Source organism: Ranitomeya variabilis, chromosome 5 (genome assembly GCF_051348905.1).
Source record: "Ranitomeya variabilis isolate aRanVar5 chromosome 5, aRanVar5.hap1, whole genome shotgun sequence".
Classification (NCBI taxonomy): Eukaryota; Metazoa; Chordata; class Amphibia; order Anura; family Dendrobatidae; genus Ranitomeya; species Ranitomeya variabilis.
Window position 1 is genome coordinate 263,918,355 of NC_135236.1, and position 21,852 is coordinate 263,940,206.

The 21,852-nt window shown below is 45.2% G+C and overlaps 1 protein-coding gene across 2 annotated transcripts in view; it reads right to left on the minus strand.

The window, feature by feature from the left end:
* The window catches only part of ACSBG1 (acyl-CoA synthetase bubblegum family member 1), a 110,841-nt gene that overhangs the window by 46,932 nt on the left and 42,057 nt on the right, over positions 1-21,852 (minus strand). For both annotated transcript variants that reach the window (XM_077264209.1, XM_077264211.1), the window contains exon 10: positions 20,084-20,265. In XM_077264209.1, the coding sequence (XP_077120324.1) occupies positions 20,084-20,265 (182 nt within the window). The remainder of the gene's footprint in view (positions 1-20,083; positions 20,266-21,852) is intronic.

Here is a 21,852-nt window from a genome sequence, read left to right on the forward strand (position 1 = left end):
TCTACTGAGAAAACGCCAGAAAATATGCAATGTGATAGAATTCTGTCCAGAAGCGAGCGGCAGAATTTTAGACGAAAAAATGGGTTGTGCTTCTATTGTGGAGATTCAACTCATGTTATATCAGCATGCTTTAAGCGTACTAAGAAGCCTGACAAGTCTGTTTCAATTAGCACTTTACAGTCTAAGTTTATTCTATCTGTGACCCTGATTTGTTCTTTGTCATCTATTACCGCGGACGCCTATGTCGACTCTGGCGCTGCTTTGAGTCTTATGGATTGGTCCTTTGCCAAACGCTGTGGGTATGATTTGGAGCCATTGGAGGCTCCGATACCTCTGAAAGGGATTGACTCCACCCCATTGGCTAGTAATAAACCACAATACTGGACACAAGTGACTATGCGTGTTAATCCGGATCACCAGGAGGTTATTCGCTTTCTGGTGCTGTATAATCTACATGATGTTTTGGTGCTGGGATTGCCATGGCTGCAATCTCATAACCCAGTCCTCGACTGGAGAGCTATGTCTGTGTTAAGCTGGGGATGTAAAGGAACTCATGGGGACGTACCTTTGGTTTCCATTTCATCATCTATTCCCTCTGAGATTCCTGAATTCTTGTCTGACTTTCGTGACGTTTTTGAAGAACCCAAGGTTGGTTCACTACCTCCGCACCGGGAGTGCGATTGTGCCATAGACTTGATCCCGGGTAGTAAATACCCTAAGGGTCGTTTATTTAATCTGTCTGTGCCTGAACACGCGGCTATGCGAGAATATATAAAGGAGTCCTTGGAAAAGGGACATATTCGTCCTTCGTCATCTCCCTTAGGAGCCGGTTTTTTCTTTGTGTCTAAGAAAGACGGCTCTTTGAGGCCGTGTATTGATTATCGACTTTTGAATAAAATCACGGTTAAATATCAATATCCGTTACCACTGCTTACTGATTTGTTTGCTCGTATAAAGGGGGCCAAGTGGTTCTCTAAGATTGATCTCCGTGGGGCGTATAATTTGGTGCGAATCAAGCAGGGGGATGAGTGGAAAACCGCATTTAATACGCCCGAGGGCCATTTTGAGTATTTGGTGATGCCTTTTGGTCTTTCAAATGCCCCTTCAGTCTTCCAGTCCTTTATGCATGACATTTTCCACGATTATTTGGACAAATTTATGATTGTGTATCTGGATGATATTCTGATTTTTTCGGATGACTGGGACTCTCATGTCCAGCAGGTCAGGAGGGTTTTTCAGGTTTTGCGGTCTAATTCCTTGTGTGTGAAGGGTTCTAAGTGTGTTTTTGGGGTTCAAAAGATTTCCTTCTTGGGATACATTTTTTCCCCCTCTTCCATCGAGATGGATCCTGTCAAGGTTCAGGCTATTGGTGATTGGACGCAACCCTCTTCTCTTAAGAGTCTTCAGAAATTTTTGGGCTTTGCTAACTTTTATCGTCGATTTATTGCTGGTTTTTCTGATGTTGTAAAACCATTGACTGATTTGACTAAGAAGGGTGCTGATGTTGCTGATTGGTCCACTGATGCTGTGGAGGCCTTTCGGGAGCTCAAGCGCCGCTTTTCTTCCGCCCCAGTGTTGCATCAGCCTGATGTTGCTCTTCCTTTTCAGGTTGAGGTCGACGCTTCTGAAATCGGAGCTGGGGCGGTGTTGTCGCAGAGAAGTTCCGACTGCTCCGTGATGAGACCTTGTGCTTTTTTTTCCCGTAAATTTTCGCCCGCCGAGCGGAATTATGATATTGGGAATCGGGAGCTTTTGGCCATGAAGTGGGCTTTTGAGGAGTGGCGTCACTGGCTTGAGGGGGCCAGACATCAGGTGGTGGTATTGACTGACCACAAAAATTTAATTTACCTTGAGTCTGCCAGGCGCCTGAATCCTAGACAGGCGCGCTGGTCGTTGTTTTTCTCTCGGTTTAATTTTGTGGTGTCTTACCTACCGGGTTCTAAGAATGTTAAGGCGGATGCCCTTTCTAGGAGTTTTGAGCCTGACTCCCCTGGTAATTCTGAGCCCACAGGTATCCTTAAAGATGGAGTGATATTGTCTGCCGTTTCTCCAGACCTGCGGCGGGCCTTGCAGGAGTTTCAGGCGGATAGACCTGATCGTTGCCCACCTGGTAGACTGTTTGTTCCTGATGATTGGATCAGTAGAGTCATCTCTGAGGTTCATTCTTCTGCGTTGGCAGGTCATCCTGGAATCTTTGGTACCAGGGATTTGGTGGCAAGGTCCTTCTGGTGGCCTTCCCTGTCACGAGATGTGCGAGGCTTTGTGCAGTCTTGTGACGTTTGTGCTCGGGCCAAGCCTTGTTGTTCTCGGGCTAGTGGATTGTTGTTACCCTTGCCTATCCCGAAGAGGCCTTGGACGCACATCTCGATGGATTTTATTTCGGATCTGCCTGTTTCTCATAAGATGTCTGTCATCTGGGTGGTGTGTGACCGTTTCTCTAAGATGGTCCATCTGGTTCCCTTGCCTAAGTTGCCTTCTTCTTCCGAGTTGGTTCCTCTGTTTTTTCAAAATGTTGTTCGTTTGCATGGTATTCCGGAGAATATCGTTTCTGACAGAGGGACCCAATTCGTGTCTAGATTTTGGCGGGCATTCTGTGCTAGGATGGGCATAGATTTGTCTTTTTCGTCTGCTTTCCATCCTCAGACTAATGGCCAGACCGAGCGGACTAATCAGACCTTGGAGACATATTTGAGGTGTTTTGTGTCTGCGGATCAGGATGATTGGGTTGCTTTTTTGCCTTTGGCGGAGTTCGCCCTCAATAATCGGGCCAGCTCTGCCACCTTGGTGTCCCCGTTTTTCTGTAATTCGGGGTTTCATCCTCGATTTTCCTCCGGTCAAGTGGAATCTTCGGATTGTCCTGGAGTGGATGCTGTGGTGGAGAGGTTGCATCAGATTTGGGGGCAGGTGGTGGACAATTTGAAGTTGTCCCAGGAGAAGACTCAGCTTTTTGCCAACCGCCGTCGTCGTGTTGGTCCTCGGCTTTGTGTTGGGGACTTGGTGTGGTTGTCTTCTCGTTTTGTCCCTATGAGGGTTTCTTCTCCTAAGTTTAAGCCTCGGTTCATCGGCCCGTACAAGATATTGGAGATTCTTAACCCTGTGTCCTTCCGTTTGGACCTCCCTGCATCCTTTTCGATTCATAATGTTTTTCATCGGTCATTGTTGCGCAGGTATGAGGTACCGGCTGTGCCTTCCCTTGAGCCTCCTGCTCCGGTGTTGGTTGAGGGTGAGTTGGAGTACGTTGTGGAAAAGATCTTGGACTCTCGTGTTTCCAGACGGAAACTCCAGTATCTGGTCAAATGGAAGGGATACGGTCAGGAGGATAATTCTTGGGTCACTGCCTCTGATGTTCATGCCTCCGATCTTGTCCGTGCCTTTCATAGGGCTCATCCTGATCGCCCTGGTGGTTCTGGTGAGGGTTCGGTGCCCCCTCCTTGAGGGGGGGGTACTGTTGTGAAATTGGATTCTGGGCTCCCCCGGTGGCCACTTGTGGAATTGTACTTGTGTGCATCATCCCCTCTGTTCACCTGCTCCTATCAGGATGTGGGAGTCGCTATATAACCTTGCTCCTCTGTCAGTTTCATGCCGGTCAACAATGTAATCAGAAGCCTTTCTGTGCATGTTCCTGCTACTAGACAACTCCCAGCTAAGTTGGACTTTTGTCCTTGTGTGTTTTTGCATTTTGTTCCTGTTCACAGCTGCTGTTTCGTTACTGTGTCTGGAAAGCTCTTGTGAGCGGAAATTGCCACTCTGGTGTTATGAGTTAATGCTAGAGTCTTAAAGTAATTTCTGGATGGTGTTTTGATAGGGTTTTCTGCTGACCATGAAAGTGCCCTTTCTGTCTTCTTGCTATCTAGTAAGCGGACCTCGATTTTTGCTAAACCTATTTTCATACTACGTTTGTCATTTCATCTAAAATCACCGCCAATATATGTGGGGGCCTCTGTCTGCCTTTTGGGAAAATTTCTCTAGAGGTGAGCCAGGACTGTCTTTTCCTCTGCTAGGATTAGGTAGTTCTCCGGCTGGCGCTGGGCATCTAGGGATAAAAAAACGTAGGCATGCTACCCGGCCACTTCTAGTTGTGCGGCAGGTTTAGTTCATGGTCAGTATAGTTTCCATCTTCCAAGAGCTAGTTCTCATATATGCTGGGCTATGTTCTCTCGCCATTGAGAATCATGACAGGAGACCAAAGTGGCAGAACTGGCCCGATTATTAAGGGCAAACTCAGCCAACGGCAAAAAGGAGACCCAGTCATCCTGATCAGCAGACACGAAACACCTCAAATAAGTCTCCAAGGTCTGATTAGTACGTTCCGTCTGGCCATTTGTCTGGGGATGAAATGCAGACGAAAAAGACAAATCAATGCCCATCCTGGCACAAAACGCCCGCCAAAATCTGGACACAAACTGGGATCCCCTGTCGGAAACGATATTCTCCGGAATACCATGCAGCCGAACCACATTCTGAAAAAACAGGGGCACCAACTCAGATGAGGAAGGCAGCTTGGGCAAGGGCACCAAATGAACCATCTTAGAAAAGCGGTCACACACCACCCAAATGACGGACATCTTCTGAGAAACAGGGAGATCAGAAATAAAATCCATAGAGATGTGTGTCCAAGGCCTCTTAGGAACAGGCAAGGGCAACAACAACCCACTAGCCCGAGAACAACAAGGCTTGGCCCGAGCACAAACATCGCAAGACTGCACAAAAGTACGCACGTCCCGAGACAGGGAAGGCCACCAGAAGGACCTAGCCACCAAATCTCTGGTACCAAAAATTCCCGGATGACCTGCCAACGCAGAAGAATGAACCTCCGAGATGACTCTATTGGTCCACTCATCCGGCACAAACAATCTACCAGGCGGACAACGATCAGGCCGATCCGCCTGAAACTCTTGTAAAGCACGTCGCAGGTCTGGGAAGACAGCAGACAATATCACCCCATCCTTAAGTATACCCGTAGGTTTAGAATCACCAGGGGAATCAGGTTCAAAACTCCTAGAAAGGGCATCCGCCTTCACATTCTTAGTACCCGGCAGATACGAAACCACAAAATTAAACCGGGAGAAAAACAACGACCAGCGCGCCTGTCTAGGATTCAGACGTCTGGCCGACTCAAGATAAATCAAATTTTTGTGATCAGTCAAGACCACCACCTGATGTTTAGCACCCTCAAGCCAATGACGCCACTCCTCGAATGCCCACTTCATCGCCAAAAGCTCCCGATTACCGACGTCATAATTTCGCTCGGCGGGCGAAAATTTTCGAGAAAAGAACGCACAAGGTCTCATCACTGAACAATGTGAACTTTTCTGCGACAAAACCGCCCCCGCTCCGATCTCGGAAGCATCAACTTCCACCTGAAAAGGAAGAGAAACATCAGGCTGGCACAACACCGGAGCAGAAGAAAAACGGCGCTTAAGCTCCCGAAAGGCCTCCACAGCAGCAGGAGACCAATCTGCAACATCAGGACCCTTTTTAGTCAAATCAGTCAAAGGCCTGACAACGCTAGAAAAACCAGTTATGAATCGACGATAAAAGTTAGCAAAGCCCAAAAATTTCTGAAGGCCCTTAAGAGAAGTCGGTTGCGTCCAGTCACAAATAGCCCGAACCTTCACAGGATCCATCTCAATAGAAGAGGGGGAAAAAATGTACCCCAAAAAAGAAATCTTCTGAACCCCAAAAACACACTTTGAACCTTTAACAAACAGAGAATTGGTCCGCAAAACCTGAAAAACCCTCCTAACTTGTTGAACATGAGATTCCCAGTCATCCGAAAAAATCAAGATATCGTCCAAATACACAATCATAAATTTATCCAGATATTCACGGAAAATATTGTGCATAAAAGACTGAAAGACCGAAGGGGCAAGTAACAAAAAATCTTGTATATTCTGAACTTTAGAGGCAAGATTATTCAAATTGGTAGCCAGACTCTGGGGATCCATATTTCAACAGATAAAGTCTGAGCCATTCAGGGGTTAAGAGGAGAGGAAAACAGGAGACTGCAATTAGAGCTGGAGTGCAACTTCAGAGGAAGGAAAAAAAAAAGGTTTCACACAGTTCCTTTTCTCTCCTGCTTCAGCCTATAGATTAAACATTCGGGCTGGCCATACTGTTATGGTTTCCAATGGCAAGGAAACATCAGAAGCATAGAATAAACGGACAAGCTCTCGGGTGATGGAAACTAGAGCTGACCGCGATGCTAAACCTACACACCACACTAGAAGTAGCCAGGGGGCATTCCTGCGTTGTCTCTAGATGCCGCGCGCCAGCCGGAGAACTAACTACCCCTGGTAGAAGAAAACACAGTCCTGGCTTGCCTCCAGAGAATGTCCCCACAGGAGATAGCAGCCCCCCACATATAATAACGGTGAGAGCAGATGAAAAGACACACGTAGTATGAAAGCAGATTTAGCACAGAGAGGCCCGCTAACTAAATAGCAGAAAGATACAACAGAGGACTTCGCGGTCAGCTGCAAAACCCTTCAAAACACCATCCTGAAATTACCTTAACTCATGTGACAACTCATGCCACTGGAGTGGTAATTTCAGCCCAACAAGAGCTTCCAGCTGCAGAGATTCACATAAGTGCAAACTGTGTTGTGGATTCTGTTTGTGGGCTCCCTCTGGTGGTTACTGCTGGTACTGGGTGACTTTGGTGGGTTGCGGCCTTTGGTTTCCACCTGTCCATCAGAGGCGGGGTGTTTCCTATTTTACCTGGCCTTTCTGTCATTTCCTTGCCGGATATCAATGTATTCAGATGTGCTCTGTTTGGTTCCTGCCTACCTGCTCCCAGATCTTTCAGGATAAGCTAAGTGCTGATTTTCAGTTGTTTGGTTTTTTGTCCAGCTTGCTTATTATGTCTCTATGCTAGCTGGTAGCTCTAGTGGACTGAGGTTCTCCCCATGTGCCATGAGTTGGCACATGGGTTCTTGTAATCTCAGGATGGTTTTTTGATTAGGGTTTTTTGCTGACCGCTCAGTCCCCTTTTGTATCGTTCTGCTTTCTAGTTTACAGCGGGCCTCAATTTGCTAAATCTATATATATCATCTCTATGTGTGTGCCTTCCTCTCATTTCACCGTCAATACATGTGAGGGGGCAACTATATCTTTTGGGGTTCATTCCTCTGGAGGCAAGTGAGGTCTTTATTTTCTCTGCAGTACTAGTTAGCTCTTAGGCTGGTGCGTGGCGTCTAGAACCAACATAGGCACGCTCCCTGGCTATCTCTAGTTGCGTTTGTCAGGCGTAGGGCAGCGGTCAGCCCAGGTTCCATCACCCTAGAGCTCGTCCGTTATTTATTTGTACTTTGCTTGTCCTGTGCTATCCCTAGCCATTGGGGATTCATGACAAAACTGGACAAAACATACAAAAATAGACTTAAGGACTAAAGTGTCCAACTTAGCTGAGCAGAAAACTGGGAGCAGGAACATGCAACAGAATCACTCTGGATACATTGATGGCCAGCATTAGAATGACTGAGGAGCAAGGTTAAATAGGATACTCCCACATCCTGATAGGAACAGGTGAACTGAGAAGGCAAAGCTTGCAGGACACCAGTACCACAAGAGACCACCGGGGGAGCCCACGAACAGAATCACAACAGGGGAGCAAGAAGATGAGCTGACATACTGAAGCTCGAGGCTGGACAGGAGATGAGGGAAGGTGTTGTGAATTAGACTTTTTTGGCTCCCTCTTGTGGTCACTAGTGATATGACTCTGGGATTGTCTTTCCTCAGTTGGCACCCACCTGGGTCGTTAGTCCAGGGGTGTTGCTATATAAACTTCCTGGTTTCTCAGTCCAGTGCCTGGCATCGTTGTAATCAGTTCCTTTCTGTTTGCTCCTGTCTGCTGGTCTTGGATCTTGCAAAATTAAGCTAAGTCCTGCTTCCTTGTTTTTTGGTTATTTGCTTTGCTCTTAATTTTTGTCCAGCTTGTACTAAATGTGATTCCTGATTTTGCTGGAAGCTCTAGGGGGCTGGTGTTCTCCCCCCGGGCCGTTAGACGGTTCGGGGGTTCTTGAATATCCAGCGTGGAAATTTTGATAGGGTTTTTGCTGACCATATAAGTCATCTTACTATATTCTGCTATTAGTCAGTGGGCCTCTCTTTGCTAAATATCTAGTTCATTCTTACGTTTGTCTTTTCTCCTTACCTCACCGTCATTATTTGTTGGGGGCTTGTATCCAACTTTTGGGGTCTTTTCTCTGGAGGCAAGAAAGGTCTATCTTTTCCCTTCTAGGGTTAGTTAGTTCTCCGGCTGGCGCGAGACGTCTAGAACCAACGTAGGCACGTTCCCCAGCTGCTGCTATTTGTGGTGCTAGGATTAGATATATGGTCAGCCCAGTTACCACTGCCCTATGAGCTGGTTTTTTGTGTTTGCAGACTTGGTATGTACTTTTGAGACCCTCTGCCATTGGGGTCATAACAGGAAGGGTCCTTTTTCGGGCACCCCAAAATTCCCATAGTACGGTACGCCCCCTGTGGTCGGACGGCCCCCACGCCGGCGCCAGATTCCGTCGCAGCCGACGGAGGTGAGTTCTGGCTTAAGGAGGACCCTCGGAAATAGTCCAATGCCTTGACCAAGGAATCCATAGAGCGTGACAAGGACGTGGCCCACTCAGGAGGGTTAGGATTGGCGGGGTCAGTGGAGACATTGGGGGGTGGCGGCAGAAGGCGGCTGCGCACAGACCGGGTCACAGTTCTGGCACAAGGGGGTATTGTGGGCAAGTGGCAACGCAGAATTGCAAGTGGCATATGAAGTAAAGAACACGGTGTCCTTTTTATTGCCCTGTTTAGCCTCCTTAGATTGAGACATAGTGAATGTCTATTCTCCGATAAACTGCAATAGCAGAGCTATGAGTGCAGAGAAGGGGTTAAGCTTTTCCCTATGCAGTGGAGCAGCTTTCCCACGGTCCTGAGCTGGTGTCCCCAGGGAGGAAGAGAGGGAAGTAGCGTTTTCGGCTGTATTTTTCATGCAGCAGTGGAGTCCCAAGATGGCGCCCGAGATTGCAGGACTCTTCTCGTTCAGAGCGACAAGCACCTGAGCAGTGGGCGGGGCTCCGGCGGTGGGCGGGATTTTTGAACTGCGGCCTAGTCCGGCTGGAGAAGCCGGGGACTAAATTAGTGGAGCCGGCCGGCGGAGACGCCGCGCCTAACGATCGCTGCTGGCATCTAGCCAGCGGTACCTCTCCCCAGGGACCCGGACCGCATCTTCACACTCCAGCAGCGTGAGGAAGAATAGTACTCACCGAGGAGGAACCACCTCCAGCTCAATCGATCCTCCCTGTGTCGGGGGACGGAGAGCATCCTGAAGTGTGCTTGCCTTCTTAGGGGACTTACAGCTGTGCCTGCCACAGGGTACTTATGGATGTGCCTGCCACAGGGGGCTTATGGCTACTGTGGGGACTACGAGACGCCAAGGTGAGGGCTTGAGTGCGGTGGAGCCCGGGAGATTCACATGAGAGGTATACTCTAAGTGCTCGCCATCTTACAGGGGGGAGATCGGGACCGTATAGGAACCATCGCCCTAGCGTAGATTAGGCGTGCCCCAAACGTCGCAGGAGAGGTACGGGGAGGTATACTCGCCGTGCTTGCCTGTTGATGGTTCGGGGGAGAGCGGACCCTGAAAGGATCCGTCGCCCCCTTCACTCCGTTAATTAAAAAATAAAAATTTACAGAAAATTAAAAATAAAATAAAAAACGTTGGGGTCTGAGAACAGACCCAAGTGCCTCCTACAGACACTAAGCAAGAACTGAGTCGTTACTGGCCAGTCAAGGGGTGTATACTGCAGAGGAGGAGTTAACTCTTTGTGTTTACTTAGTGTCCTCCTAGTGGCAAGCAGCATAACACCCATGGTCCTGTGTCCCCCAATGAGGCAACAGAGCAATATGATTTTTTTTTACCAGGGAAACAAAGTTTTTCTGCAAAAAAAAAAAAGGATTTTTTGCCTCAGAGTACAAGGTTTATATGGCAAAGAGCAACAGTATTTTATGCCACAGAATACAAGCTTTTTATTCAACAGACCAATATGATTTTTTTGCCACAGAGAACAACCATTTTATGCAACAGAGAAATAGAATTCTTTGCAACAGAGAGCAGGCTTTTATGCAACAGGACAATGTGATTTTTATTCCTTAGAGTAGAAGGTTTATAAGACACAGAGCAATAGGATTTTTTTGCCACAGAGAACAAGATTTTTATGCAACAGAGCAACAGGATTTTTTGCCACAGAGTACAAGGTTTATATGCCGCAGAACAACAGGATTTTATGCCACAGAGTACAAGCTGTTTATGCAACAGAGCAATAGGATTTTTTTGCCACAGAAAATAAATGTTTTATGCAACAGAGAAATAGGATTCTATGCAACAGAGAACAAGCTTTTTAAGCAACAGAGCAATAGGATTTTTTTAGGGGGTCAGCCACTTCCAAGAACCGAATTACACTGTGACTTTGAGAGATGATGCTCGCCTCTCATTTGTGTGCACTTGGACTAGTCCTTTCCTCCCCTGCAGCTTGCTATGTGTTGGTTTGAGCAAGAAGCAGGAAGGGTCTGTTCAGGAAGTGAAGAGAGAGGCCTGGCTCATGCCTGGATGAAAGAGACAGGACAATAAGTGTGCCCTAAAACTGAGAATCTGATAAATAAACTATGGGCTTCAAAAGATAAGATAATGCCCAGTTACCGCATGATCGATCGCCAGGACCTCGTCAGAAGGAATATGATTTTTTGCCTCAGAGTATGAGGTTTTTATGGCACTGAGTAATAAGATTTTTTTTGCCTCAAAGTACAAGGTTTATATGGCACAGATCAGTAGGATCTTTTCCACAGAGAACAAGGTTTTTCTGCAACAGAGCTATGTGATTTTTTTGCCTTAGAGTTAAGAGTAATAGGATTTTTGCTACAGAGAACAAGGATTGTATGCAACATAACAATAAGCACTAGCCAGAATCTTTTAAAAATCCTGGAAAACAAAAGTCCCAGAGGATTAGAGAAGGGCAAATGTTGTCTCTTTCTTCAAAAAAGGAAAGAAGACAGAATCAGGAGATTACAGGCCAGTGAGCCTTACTTCTATACCAGGAAAGATATTTGAACAAATTATTAAATAGCATGTATTTAAGTACTTGGATAAGAATATATTAACCAGAGCCAGCGTAGGTTTGTAGCATACAAGTCATGCTAGACTAATCTAATTTCCTTCTATGATGGAATCACTGACTGCGTAGATCATGGAAATGCAGTAGATATAGGATATATCGATTTCAGCAAAGCATTTGATAAAGTATCTCATACTATCCTTATTGAAAAAATGACCAAGAATGGCATTGACAAGGCTACGGTTAGGTAGATTAATAACTTGGTCAGTGATCTGTTATGAACCTGGTGGTTAGGAGCACCCGGAAAGACCTGATGAGTAAACTAGTAATCGGAACAAGCTCTGGGAAAGTGGGAACTCTGCTGACCGCAAACTCTACTCCTATCACACACACTAGAAATAGCCGTGGAGCGTACCTAACTCTCCCTAGACGCCTCTTCACAGCCTAAGAGCTAACTACCCCTAAATATAGAAATAGAGCCTAACCTTGCCTCAGAGAAATTCCCCAAAGGTAAAGGCAGCCCCCCACATATATTGACTGTGAGTTAAGAGGAAAGTCACAAACACAGGAATGAAACAGGTTTTAGCAAAGGAGGCCAGACTTCACTAAACAGTCAGAGGATAGAAAAGGGAACTCTGCGGTCAGCACAAAAGACTACAAAAAACCAAGCAGAGTAAGCAAAAAGACTCCCCACACCGACTCACGGTGTGGAGGTGCCACTCTGCACCCCAGAGCTTCCAGCTAGCAAGGGAATATCATGATAGCAAGCTGGACTAGAAATTAGCAGTACTAAGAAATATATTCAGGAAGCAGTAACAACAAATGAACTAGCAAAGACTTAGCTTCTGCTGGAGTAGATAGGTCCTCAGAGAAGTCCAAGAGAGATCTGAACCAATACTGATACATTGACAGCTGGCATGAAGTAACGATCTGAGTAGAGTTAAATAGGGAAGCCAGCCTAACAGTAAACGAGGTCAGCTGAAAAAGCAAACCTCAGAGACCAGCAGTTCCTCTCAAAGCCACCAGAGGGAGTCCAAGAGCAGAACTAACCAAAGTACCATTCATGACCACAGGAGGGAGTCCGAGAACGGAATTCACAACAGTGATCATACTGAAAGAGTGGTAATAAATGGTTGCATATCCAATTGGAAAAGTGTTTCAAGTGGGGTACCACAATGCTCTGTCCTGGCTGTTATGATCCGGTGACCTTGGAGCCGCATGAGACTTTCTCAGGAGTAGGTGGAACCTGTACTGACCGCAAACCCTAAACTAACACCGCAACTAGAAGTAGCCGTGGGGTGTACCTATCACATCCAAGACACCTCGACACAGCCGGAGGACTAAATACCCCTATAGATGGAAATGGGAATCCTATCTTGCCTCAGAGCAGAACCCCAAAGGATAGGCAGCCCCCCACAAATATTGACTGTGAGTATTAGAGGAAAGACACACGCAGACAGAAAACAGGATTTAGCAAAAGAGGCCACTCTAGCTAAATAGGAAAGGATAGGACAGAATGCTAAGCGGTCAGTATTAAAACCCTGAAAATATCCACAGCAGATAATACAAAAATTCCACAATCTAACTAAAGACATGGAACGTATATCTGCATCTCCTGAGAATCCAACTTGACTGAAAAAATCCTGACACAGTCTAAGCTGGACAAGAAAAAACAATGAATAGCGCTGATTTGTAAAGCACACAGCATGTGTGCTGAAGAAACAAAACCCAGACACTTATCTTTGCTGATTTGTCAGCAGAGCAGGGGGAACCAGACTGAGATCCATAACCTCCAAGAACAATGGACAACTGGCAAGGACTAATGAATCCTGCAACCTTAAATACCCCAGTCAGACCTGCAATCAGCAGGGACACCTGCCCAGGATTGCAATCCAGAGACAACTGCATTACCACCAACAACCACCGGAGGGAACCCAAGAGCAGAATTCACAACAGTACCCCCCCCCTTGAAGAGGGGTCACCGAACCCTCACCAGAGCCCCCAGGTCGATCAGGACGAGCCAGATGAAAGGCACGAACCAAATCAGCAGCATGGACATCAGAGGCAAAAACCCAAGAATTATTCTCCTGGCCATAACCCTTCCATTTAACAAGGTACTGAAGCCTCCGCCTCGAAAAGCGAGAATCCAAAATCTTCTCAACCACATACTCCAACTCCCCATCAACCAACACAGGGGCCGGAGGATCAACAGAGGGAACAACAGGCACCACATATTTCCGCAATAAAGATCTATGGAAGACATTATGGATAGCAAAAGAGGCCGGAAGGGCCAATCGAAAAGACACCGGATTAATAATCTCAGAAATCCTATAAGGACCAATAAACCGAGGCTTAAACTTAGGGGAAGAAACCTTCATAGGAACATGACGGGAAGACAACCAGACCAGATCCCCAACCCGAAGCCGGGAACCAACACACGGACGACGGTTAGCAAAACGTTGAGCCTCCTCCTGAGACAACACCAAATTGTCCACCACATGAGCCCAAATCTGCTGCAACCTGTCAACCACCGAATCCACACCAGGACAGTCAGAAGGCTCAACCTGCCCTGAAGAAAAACGAGGATGAAAACCAAAATTACAAAAGAAGGGCGAAACCAAAGTAGCCGAACTAGCCCGATTATTAAGGGCAAACTCGGCCAATGGCAAGAAAGCCACCCAATCATCCTGATCAGCAGACACAAAGCATCTCAAATAAGTCTCCAAGGTCTGATTAGTTTGCTCGGTTTGGCCATTTGTCTGAGGATGAAATGCGGAAGAAAAAGAGAAATCAATGCCCAGCTTAGCACAAAAGGCCCGCCAAAACCTAGAAACAAACTGGGAACCTCTGTCGGACACAATATTCTCCGGAATACCATGCAGACGAACTACATGCTGAAAAAAACAACGGAACCAAATCTGAAGAGGAAGGCAATTTAGGCAAAGGCACCAAATGAACCATCTTAGAGAACCGGTCACAAACCACCCAGATAACCGACATCCTCTGGGAAACCAGAAGATCAGAAATAAAATCCATAGAAATATGCGTCCAGGGCCTCTCAGGGACCGGCAATGGCAAAAGCAACCCACTAGCACGGGAACAACAAGGCTTGGCCAGCGCACAGGTCCCACAGGACTGCACAAAAGAACGCACATCACGTGACAAAGAAGGCCACCAAAAAGACCTACCAACCAAATCTCTGGTACCAAAAATATCAGGATGGCCAGCCAACACAGAACAATGAACCTCAGAAATCACTCTACTAGTCCATCTGTCAGGAACAAACAGTTTCCCCACTGGACAGCGGTCAGGTTTGTCAGCTTGAAATTCCTGAAGATCCCGTCGTAAATCAGGGGAGATGGCAGAAAGAACCACCCCTTCTTTCAGAATGCCGACCGGTTCAAGGACCTCAGGAGAATCAGGCAAAAAACTCCTAGAGAGGGCATCAACCTTAATATTCTTAGAACCCGGAAGATACGAGACCACAAAATCAAAACGGGAAAAAAACAAGGACCATCGAGCCTGTCTAGGATTCAGCCGTCTGGCAGACTCGAGGTAAATCAGATTCTTATGATCGGTCAAGACCACAATACGGTGCTTAGCTCCCTCAAGCCAATGTTGCCACTCCTCAAACGCCCACTTCATAGCCAACAATTCCCGATTGCCGACATCATAATTGCGTTCAGCAGGCGAAAACTTACGGGAAAAGAAGGCACACGGTTTCATCAAGGAACCAACAGGATCCCTCTGAGACAAAACGGCCCCTGCGCCAATCTCAGAAGCGTCAACCTCAACCTGAAATGGAAGAGAAACATCCGGTTGACGCAACACCGGGGCAGAAGTAAATCGGCGTTTAAGCTCCTGAAAGGCATAGACAGCCGCAGAGGACCAATTCGCCACATCAGTGCCCTTCTTCGTCAAATCGGTCAAGGGTTTAACCACGCTAGAGAAGTTAGCAATGAAACGGCGATAAAAATTAGCAAAGCCCAAAAATTTCTGAAGGCTCTTCACGGATGTGGGTTGAATCCAATCATGAATGGCCTGAACCTTAACCGGATCCATCTCTATAGATGAGGGAGAAAAAATGAAGCCCAAAAAAGAAACCTTCTGCACTCCAAAGAGACACTTAGACCCCTTCACAAACAAAGCATTATCACGAAGGATCTGAAATACCATCCTGACCTGCTTCACATGAGACTCCCAATCATTGGAAAAAATCAAAATGTCATCCAAATATATAATCAAGAATTTATCAAGATAAGTCCGGAAGATATCATGCATGAAGGACTGAAAAACAGATGGAGCATTAGAAAGCCCGAATGGCATCACAAGATATTCAAAATGGTCTTCGGGCGTATTAAACGCAGTTTTCCATTCATCACCCTGCTTAATACGAACAAGATTATATGCCCCCCCGAAGGTCAATCTTAGTAAACCAACTAGGCCCCTTAATCCTAGCAAACAAATCGGAAAGCAGAGGTAAAGGGTATTGAAACTTGACCGTGATCTTATTCAAGAGGCGATAATCAATACAGGGTCTCAAGGAGCCATCCTTCTTAGCAACAAAAAAAATCCCGCTCCCAACGGTGAAGAAGATGGCCGAATATGCCCTTTCTCCAAAGACTCCTTAACATAGCTCCGCATAGCGGTATGTTCAGGCACAGACAGGTTGAAAAGTCGGCCCTTAGGAAACTTACAGCCTGGAATCAAGTCAATAGCACAATCACAGTCCCTATGCGGTGGAAGGGAACTGGACTTGGGCTCATCGAATACATCCTGAAAATCAGACAAAAACTCTGGAATTTCAGAAGAGGAAGAAGAGGAGATTGACATTAAAGGAATGTCATTATGAACCCCCTGACAACCCCAACTAGCCACAGACATAGACTTCCAATCCAACACAGGATTATGTACCTGCAACCACGGAAAACCCAGCACGATAGCATCATGCAAATTATGCAACACCAGAAATCGACACTCTTCCTGATGGGCTGGCGCCATGCACATGGTCACCTGTGTCCAAAACTGAGGCTTATTTTTAGCCAAAGGTGTAGCATCAATGCCCCTTAAAGGAATAGGGTTCTGTAAAGATTGCAAGGGAAAACCACAACGCCTGGCAAACTCAAAGTCCATTAAGTTCAAGGCGGCGCCTGAATCCACAAACGCCATGACAGAAAATGATGACAATGAGCAAATCAAGGACACAGATAACAGAAATTTAGGTTGTACAGTACTGATGGTAAATGAACTAGCGATCCTCTTTGTACGCTTAGGGCAGACTGAAATTACATGAGAAGCATCGCCACAATATAAACACAACCTATTCTGACATCTGAATCCTTGTTGTTCCGTTCTAGACAGAATCCTATCACACTGCATTGGCTCAGGCATCTGCTCTGAGGACAACGCCACAGCGTGCACAGTTCTGCGCTCCCGCAAACGCCGATCAATCTGAATGGCCAGAGACATAGAATCATTCAGACCGAAAGGCGTGGGAAACCCCACCATAACATCTTTAATGGATTCAGAAAGACCCTTTCTGAAAATTGCCGCCAAAGCATCATCATTCCATTTAGTCAACACAGACCATTTTCTGAATTTCTGACAATACAATTCTGCCGCTTCTTGACCCTGAGACAGGGCCAACAAGGTCTTCTCCGCTTGATCCACAGAGTTTGGTTCATCATATAATAATCCTAAAGCCTGAAAAAAGGCGTCTAAATTAAGCAAGGCCGGATTCCCAGATTCCAGGGAAAATGCCCCATCCTGAGGATCACCACGCAGCAGGGAGATGACAATTTTAACCTGCTGAATGGAATCACCAGAGGATCGAGGTCTCAGAGCAAAAAACAGTTTATAGTTGTTTTTAAAACTCAAGAATTTGGACGTGTCACCAAAAAACAAATCAGGAATAGGAATCTTAAGCTCTAAAACCGGAGTCTGAACTATATAATCAGAAATACCCTGTACCCTAGCAGCAAGCTGGTCTACACGAGAAGCCAATCCCTGAATATCCATGCTAGCACCAGACTCCTCAGCCACCCAGAGAAAAAGAGGGAAGAAAAGACAAAGCAGGCTACAGAAAAAAAATGGCTCAACACCTTTCTTCCCTTCTTCTGAGATGCATTTAACTCATTGTTGGCCAGTTGTACTGTTATGATCCGGTGACCTTGGAGCCGCATTAGACTTTCTCAGGAGTAGGTGGAACCTGTACTGACCGCAAACCCTAAACTGACACCGCAACTAGAAGTAGCCGTGGGGTGTACCTATCACATCCTAGACACCTCGACACAGCCGGAGGACTAAATACCCCTATAGATGAAAATGGGAATCCTATCTTGCCTCAGAGCAGAACCCCAAAGGATAGGCAGCCCCCCACAAATATTGACTGTGAGTATTAGAGGAAAGACACACGCAGACAGAAAACAGGATTTAGCAAAAGAGGCCACTCTAGCTAAATAGGAAAGGATAGGACAGAATGCTAAGCGGTCAGTATTAAAACCCTGAAAATATCCACAGCAGATAATACAAAAATTCCACAATCTAACTAAAGACATGGAACGTATATCTGCATCTCCTGAGAATCCAACTTGACTGAAAAAATCCTGACAGTCTAAGCTGGACAAGAAAAAACAATGAATAGCGCTGATTTGTAAAGCACACAGCATGTGTGCTGAAGAAATAAAACCCAGAAACTTATCTTTGCTGATTTGGCAGCAGAGCAGGGGGAACCAGACTGAGATCCATAACCTCCAAGAACAATGGACAACTGGCAAGGACTAATGAATCCTGCAACCTTAAATACCCCAGTCAGACCTGCAATCAGCAGGGACACCTGCCCAGGATTGCAATCCAGAGACAACTGCATTATCACCAACAACCACCGGAGGGAACCCAAGAGCAGAATTCACAACACCTGGCCCCAGTGTTGTTCAACATTTTATAAATGATCTAGGTAAGAGAACTGAAGGTAAAGTAATCAAATTTGCAGACGATGCAAATCTAAGAGGGATAGCTAACACTAGACAAAACAGAAAGGATTCAGAAGGATCTAGATAAGCTTGAAAAATGGGCAGCGACTAATAGAATGGCATTTAGCAAGGAGAAATGCAAGATTTTACATCTGGGCAAGAAAAACGGAAATTACATCTATAGAATGGGAGGAATAGAACTAAGCAACAGCACATCTGAAAAAGACTTGGGTATACTAATAGATCACAGACTGCACATGAGTCAACAGTGTGATGCAGCAGTAAAAAGGCAAACACAGTTCTAGGTTGTATTAAGAGATTCATAGAGTCTGGATCACGTGAATAATTATCCCCCTCTACTCCATGGTCAGGTCTCATCTGCAATACTGTGTCCAGTTCTGGGCACATTTTAAAAAAGACATTGAAAAACTGGAGCAAGTTCAGAGAAGAGCTACCAGGATGGTGAGAGGACTGCAAAGTATGTCCTACGAGGAACGGTTAAAGGATCTGTGAATGTTTAGCTTGCAAGAAGGCTAAGAGGAGACTTAATAGCTGTCTACAAATATCTGAAGGGATGTCTCAGTGTAGAGGGATCGTCATTATTCTCATTTGCACATGGAAACACGAGAAGCAATGGATTGAAACTGATAGGGAGAAGATACAGATTAAATATTAGAAAAAATCTTTTTGACAGGGTGATCAGTGAGTGGAACAGGCTGCTGCGAGAGTTGGTGAGTTCTCCTTCAATGGAAGTATTCAAGCAGAAGCTGGACAGACATCTGTCTGAGACGGTTTAGTGAATTCTGCATTGAACAGGGGGTTGAACACTATGACCGTGGAGGTCCCTTCCGACGCTAACATTCCATGATTCTATGATAATTTTTTGCCTCAGAGTACAAAGTTTATAAAGCACAAAACAATACGATTTTTTGCCACAAAGAACATGGTTTTTATGCAACAAAGCAATAGGATTCTATGCAACAGAAAACAAGATTTTTATGCAACAGAGCAATTTGCTTTCTCCTTAGTAATAAGCAAAGTGCATCAGGCAAGAAGACTATTTCATTGGCAGCTCTACTACCCTGTGCACATGGTTCAATACTTCATTATATTAAACTCAGCCTTTGACATTTTGGTCACTACCAATCCAAAGTGCAGTATACGAGATCAGTTTGTCATAGACTTCTGTGCTCTGCGTATGCAAATGGTATATCCTATGCACCACTCGGTAGTCCTTGCGGTCGCAGTACAACCTTGCCCGACATAGCAATATAAGAATCCAGGAACCAAGGCACTAGACCTTCTCCTTCGGATAATCACTTTATTGACAACAATGTACACAAAAACACATTCATGCAATGTTTCTGCCACACAGGGCCTTTATCAAGCCATAAAAATTATAAACCCATAAAAATAAGAGGTGTGCTTGCACATATCTTATTTTTATGACTTAATAAAGGCTCTGTGTAAGTTTTTTTTTGTACGCGGTTATCAATAAAATGTTTATACAAAGGAGAACATCTGGTGTCCTGGCTTCTTATGCCTAGGCAGCAAACGAGATGATGATGCGCAGTATGCTAAAGTATTGATGAGAAAAATGAGAACTCATTCAAAACTTGATTACACTGACCTTTGTTATTTTGATCGCAGCCTATAAAGAATGCAGTAACCACTGACTCATAAAAGCTACTAGGAAAAAAACCCAATATTATAAAGTAGTCAGTGCCTCAATCAGTCTGTGTGGGGGGAACTAGGCTCTCACTGCACCATCCACAGAAATGCATCATAAGTTCAGATCAGTAGACCTCTCCCTCGCCAGACCGGGCCTGTGGTCCGCATACAGAGCGCTAAATGTGCTTGTGTGAACCCAGCCATATAACAATATACTGCAGGACATTACCATTTGAAGCTTTATATCAATGACTGTAGGTCCACTTCAAAAAGCAAATACCATAAGTTATTTTTTACCAGAGTATAATGTTTCTAAAAGAAATATCAGTTTTATGTATTTCATACTTCCTTGATACATTCAAGTTTCTTTCCAGGTTGATAGACATTGCCCAAGACAACATCTTTCTTTTGACTGTTCCTGCTTGTGCTGACACTTCTTTAATACGTTCCTTGATCTTCTCCCAAACTCTTGGGACTCCCATGTGGGACGTTGGTTGTGCTTCCTTCAGTGTATCCACCAAGGTCCCCTGTTACCACAATACAGCACATTCACTACTAAATCACAAAGGTCTACAGTAAAGGGGTATTTCTATCTTCTAAAGTGATGGCATACACTAGGATATATCATCACTTTATGATTGGTGCAGGTTCAACCACTGGCACTCCACCTATTCTGGGAATTAAGACGTTGCAGTGCTGGACTTCTCAGCTCTTGGCTACCCAACTGTGCAGGAAACTGCAGCAGCCTCATTCACTTGAATGAAACAGTACTGTATTTCCCTGCACTCCATTATTCCCAGGAAAAGACGGGTTCCCACAACTTGAACTTCTACCAATCAATGAGAGAAGGCATATTCTAGAGGCACGTTAATCATTTTTAAGATGGGAATTCCAACACTTAAAGAGGCTGTGCCACAAGCAAAGTACATTTTAATTAATATATCACTGAATAAAAATAAGTTCCACAATTCAATGTGTTCAAAAAAATCTTCCTGTGCGGAGATAGTCTTATAAATGTGCCCCTGCTGTGTACTGTGTAATGGCCGTGTCTGACCGTGCAGGAACATGATCTGATCATACCACAGCTCCTGGGCAAGGGAAGCAAAATAGAGTAAACAGACAGGACTGCACGGGATCACAGATGCTGCTTTCTGTAAGAAAAAATATTCCCCTGCTTGTTTTATCTCACCGAAAGAATCAGCTGTGACCCCCTGCTGTAATGTCTGTATATTCTTTGTTGCTTCCTCCCCTGCCCAGGAGCTGTGGTATGATCAGACCATGTTCCTGTACAGTCAGACACAGCCATTACGCAGTACACAGCAGAGGCACATTTATAAGATCTCAGCACAGGAACATTTTTTAACACATCCAATTGCGCAACTTATTTTTCTTTCAAAGATCTATTAATTAAAATGTACTTTCTTTGTGAGACAACCACTTTAAGTGTTTGGTTTTATGCACATATTTTTCAGACAGAGTAATACATTAAAATCTAGAACATGACATGGAAAAAGGACTGATAACTTTTATTACTTAAGGAAAAAGTGGAGAACAGAATAGCTCAGGGGACATTTTTGTAGTGTTTGGAGGTGAACTTTCAAGTTTCAAACGATTTTCAGTGAACACATAGTATACAGTATAGTATACAGTTGTGCTCAAAGGTAACACACCCGGCAGAATTTTTGCTTTCTTTGCCTTTTTTCAGAGAATATGAATGATAACACCAAAACTTTTTCTCCACTCATGGTTAGTGGTTGGGTGAAGCCATTTACTGTCAAACCACTGTGTTTTCTCTTTTTAAATCATAATGACCCTGATCAAAAATTCACTTAACCTGGTGATTTTGGCCTGATAACATGCACAGAAGTTGGCACAAATGGGTTTGAATGGCTACTAAAGGTAACCTGTGACCTGTTTGCTTGTAATCAGTGTGTGTGCATAAAAGCTGAGTGAGTTTCTGGGATCCAGACAGACTTTGGCATCTTTCATCCAGCCACTGGCATTTCTGGATTGTGAGCCATGGGGAAAGCAAAAGTTTTGCTGTTATCATTCATATTCTCTGAAAAAAATGCCAAGAAAGCAAAACTTTTTAGCACAACTGCAGATGCAATATG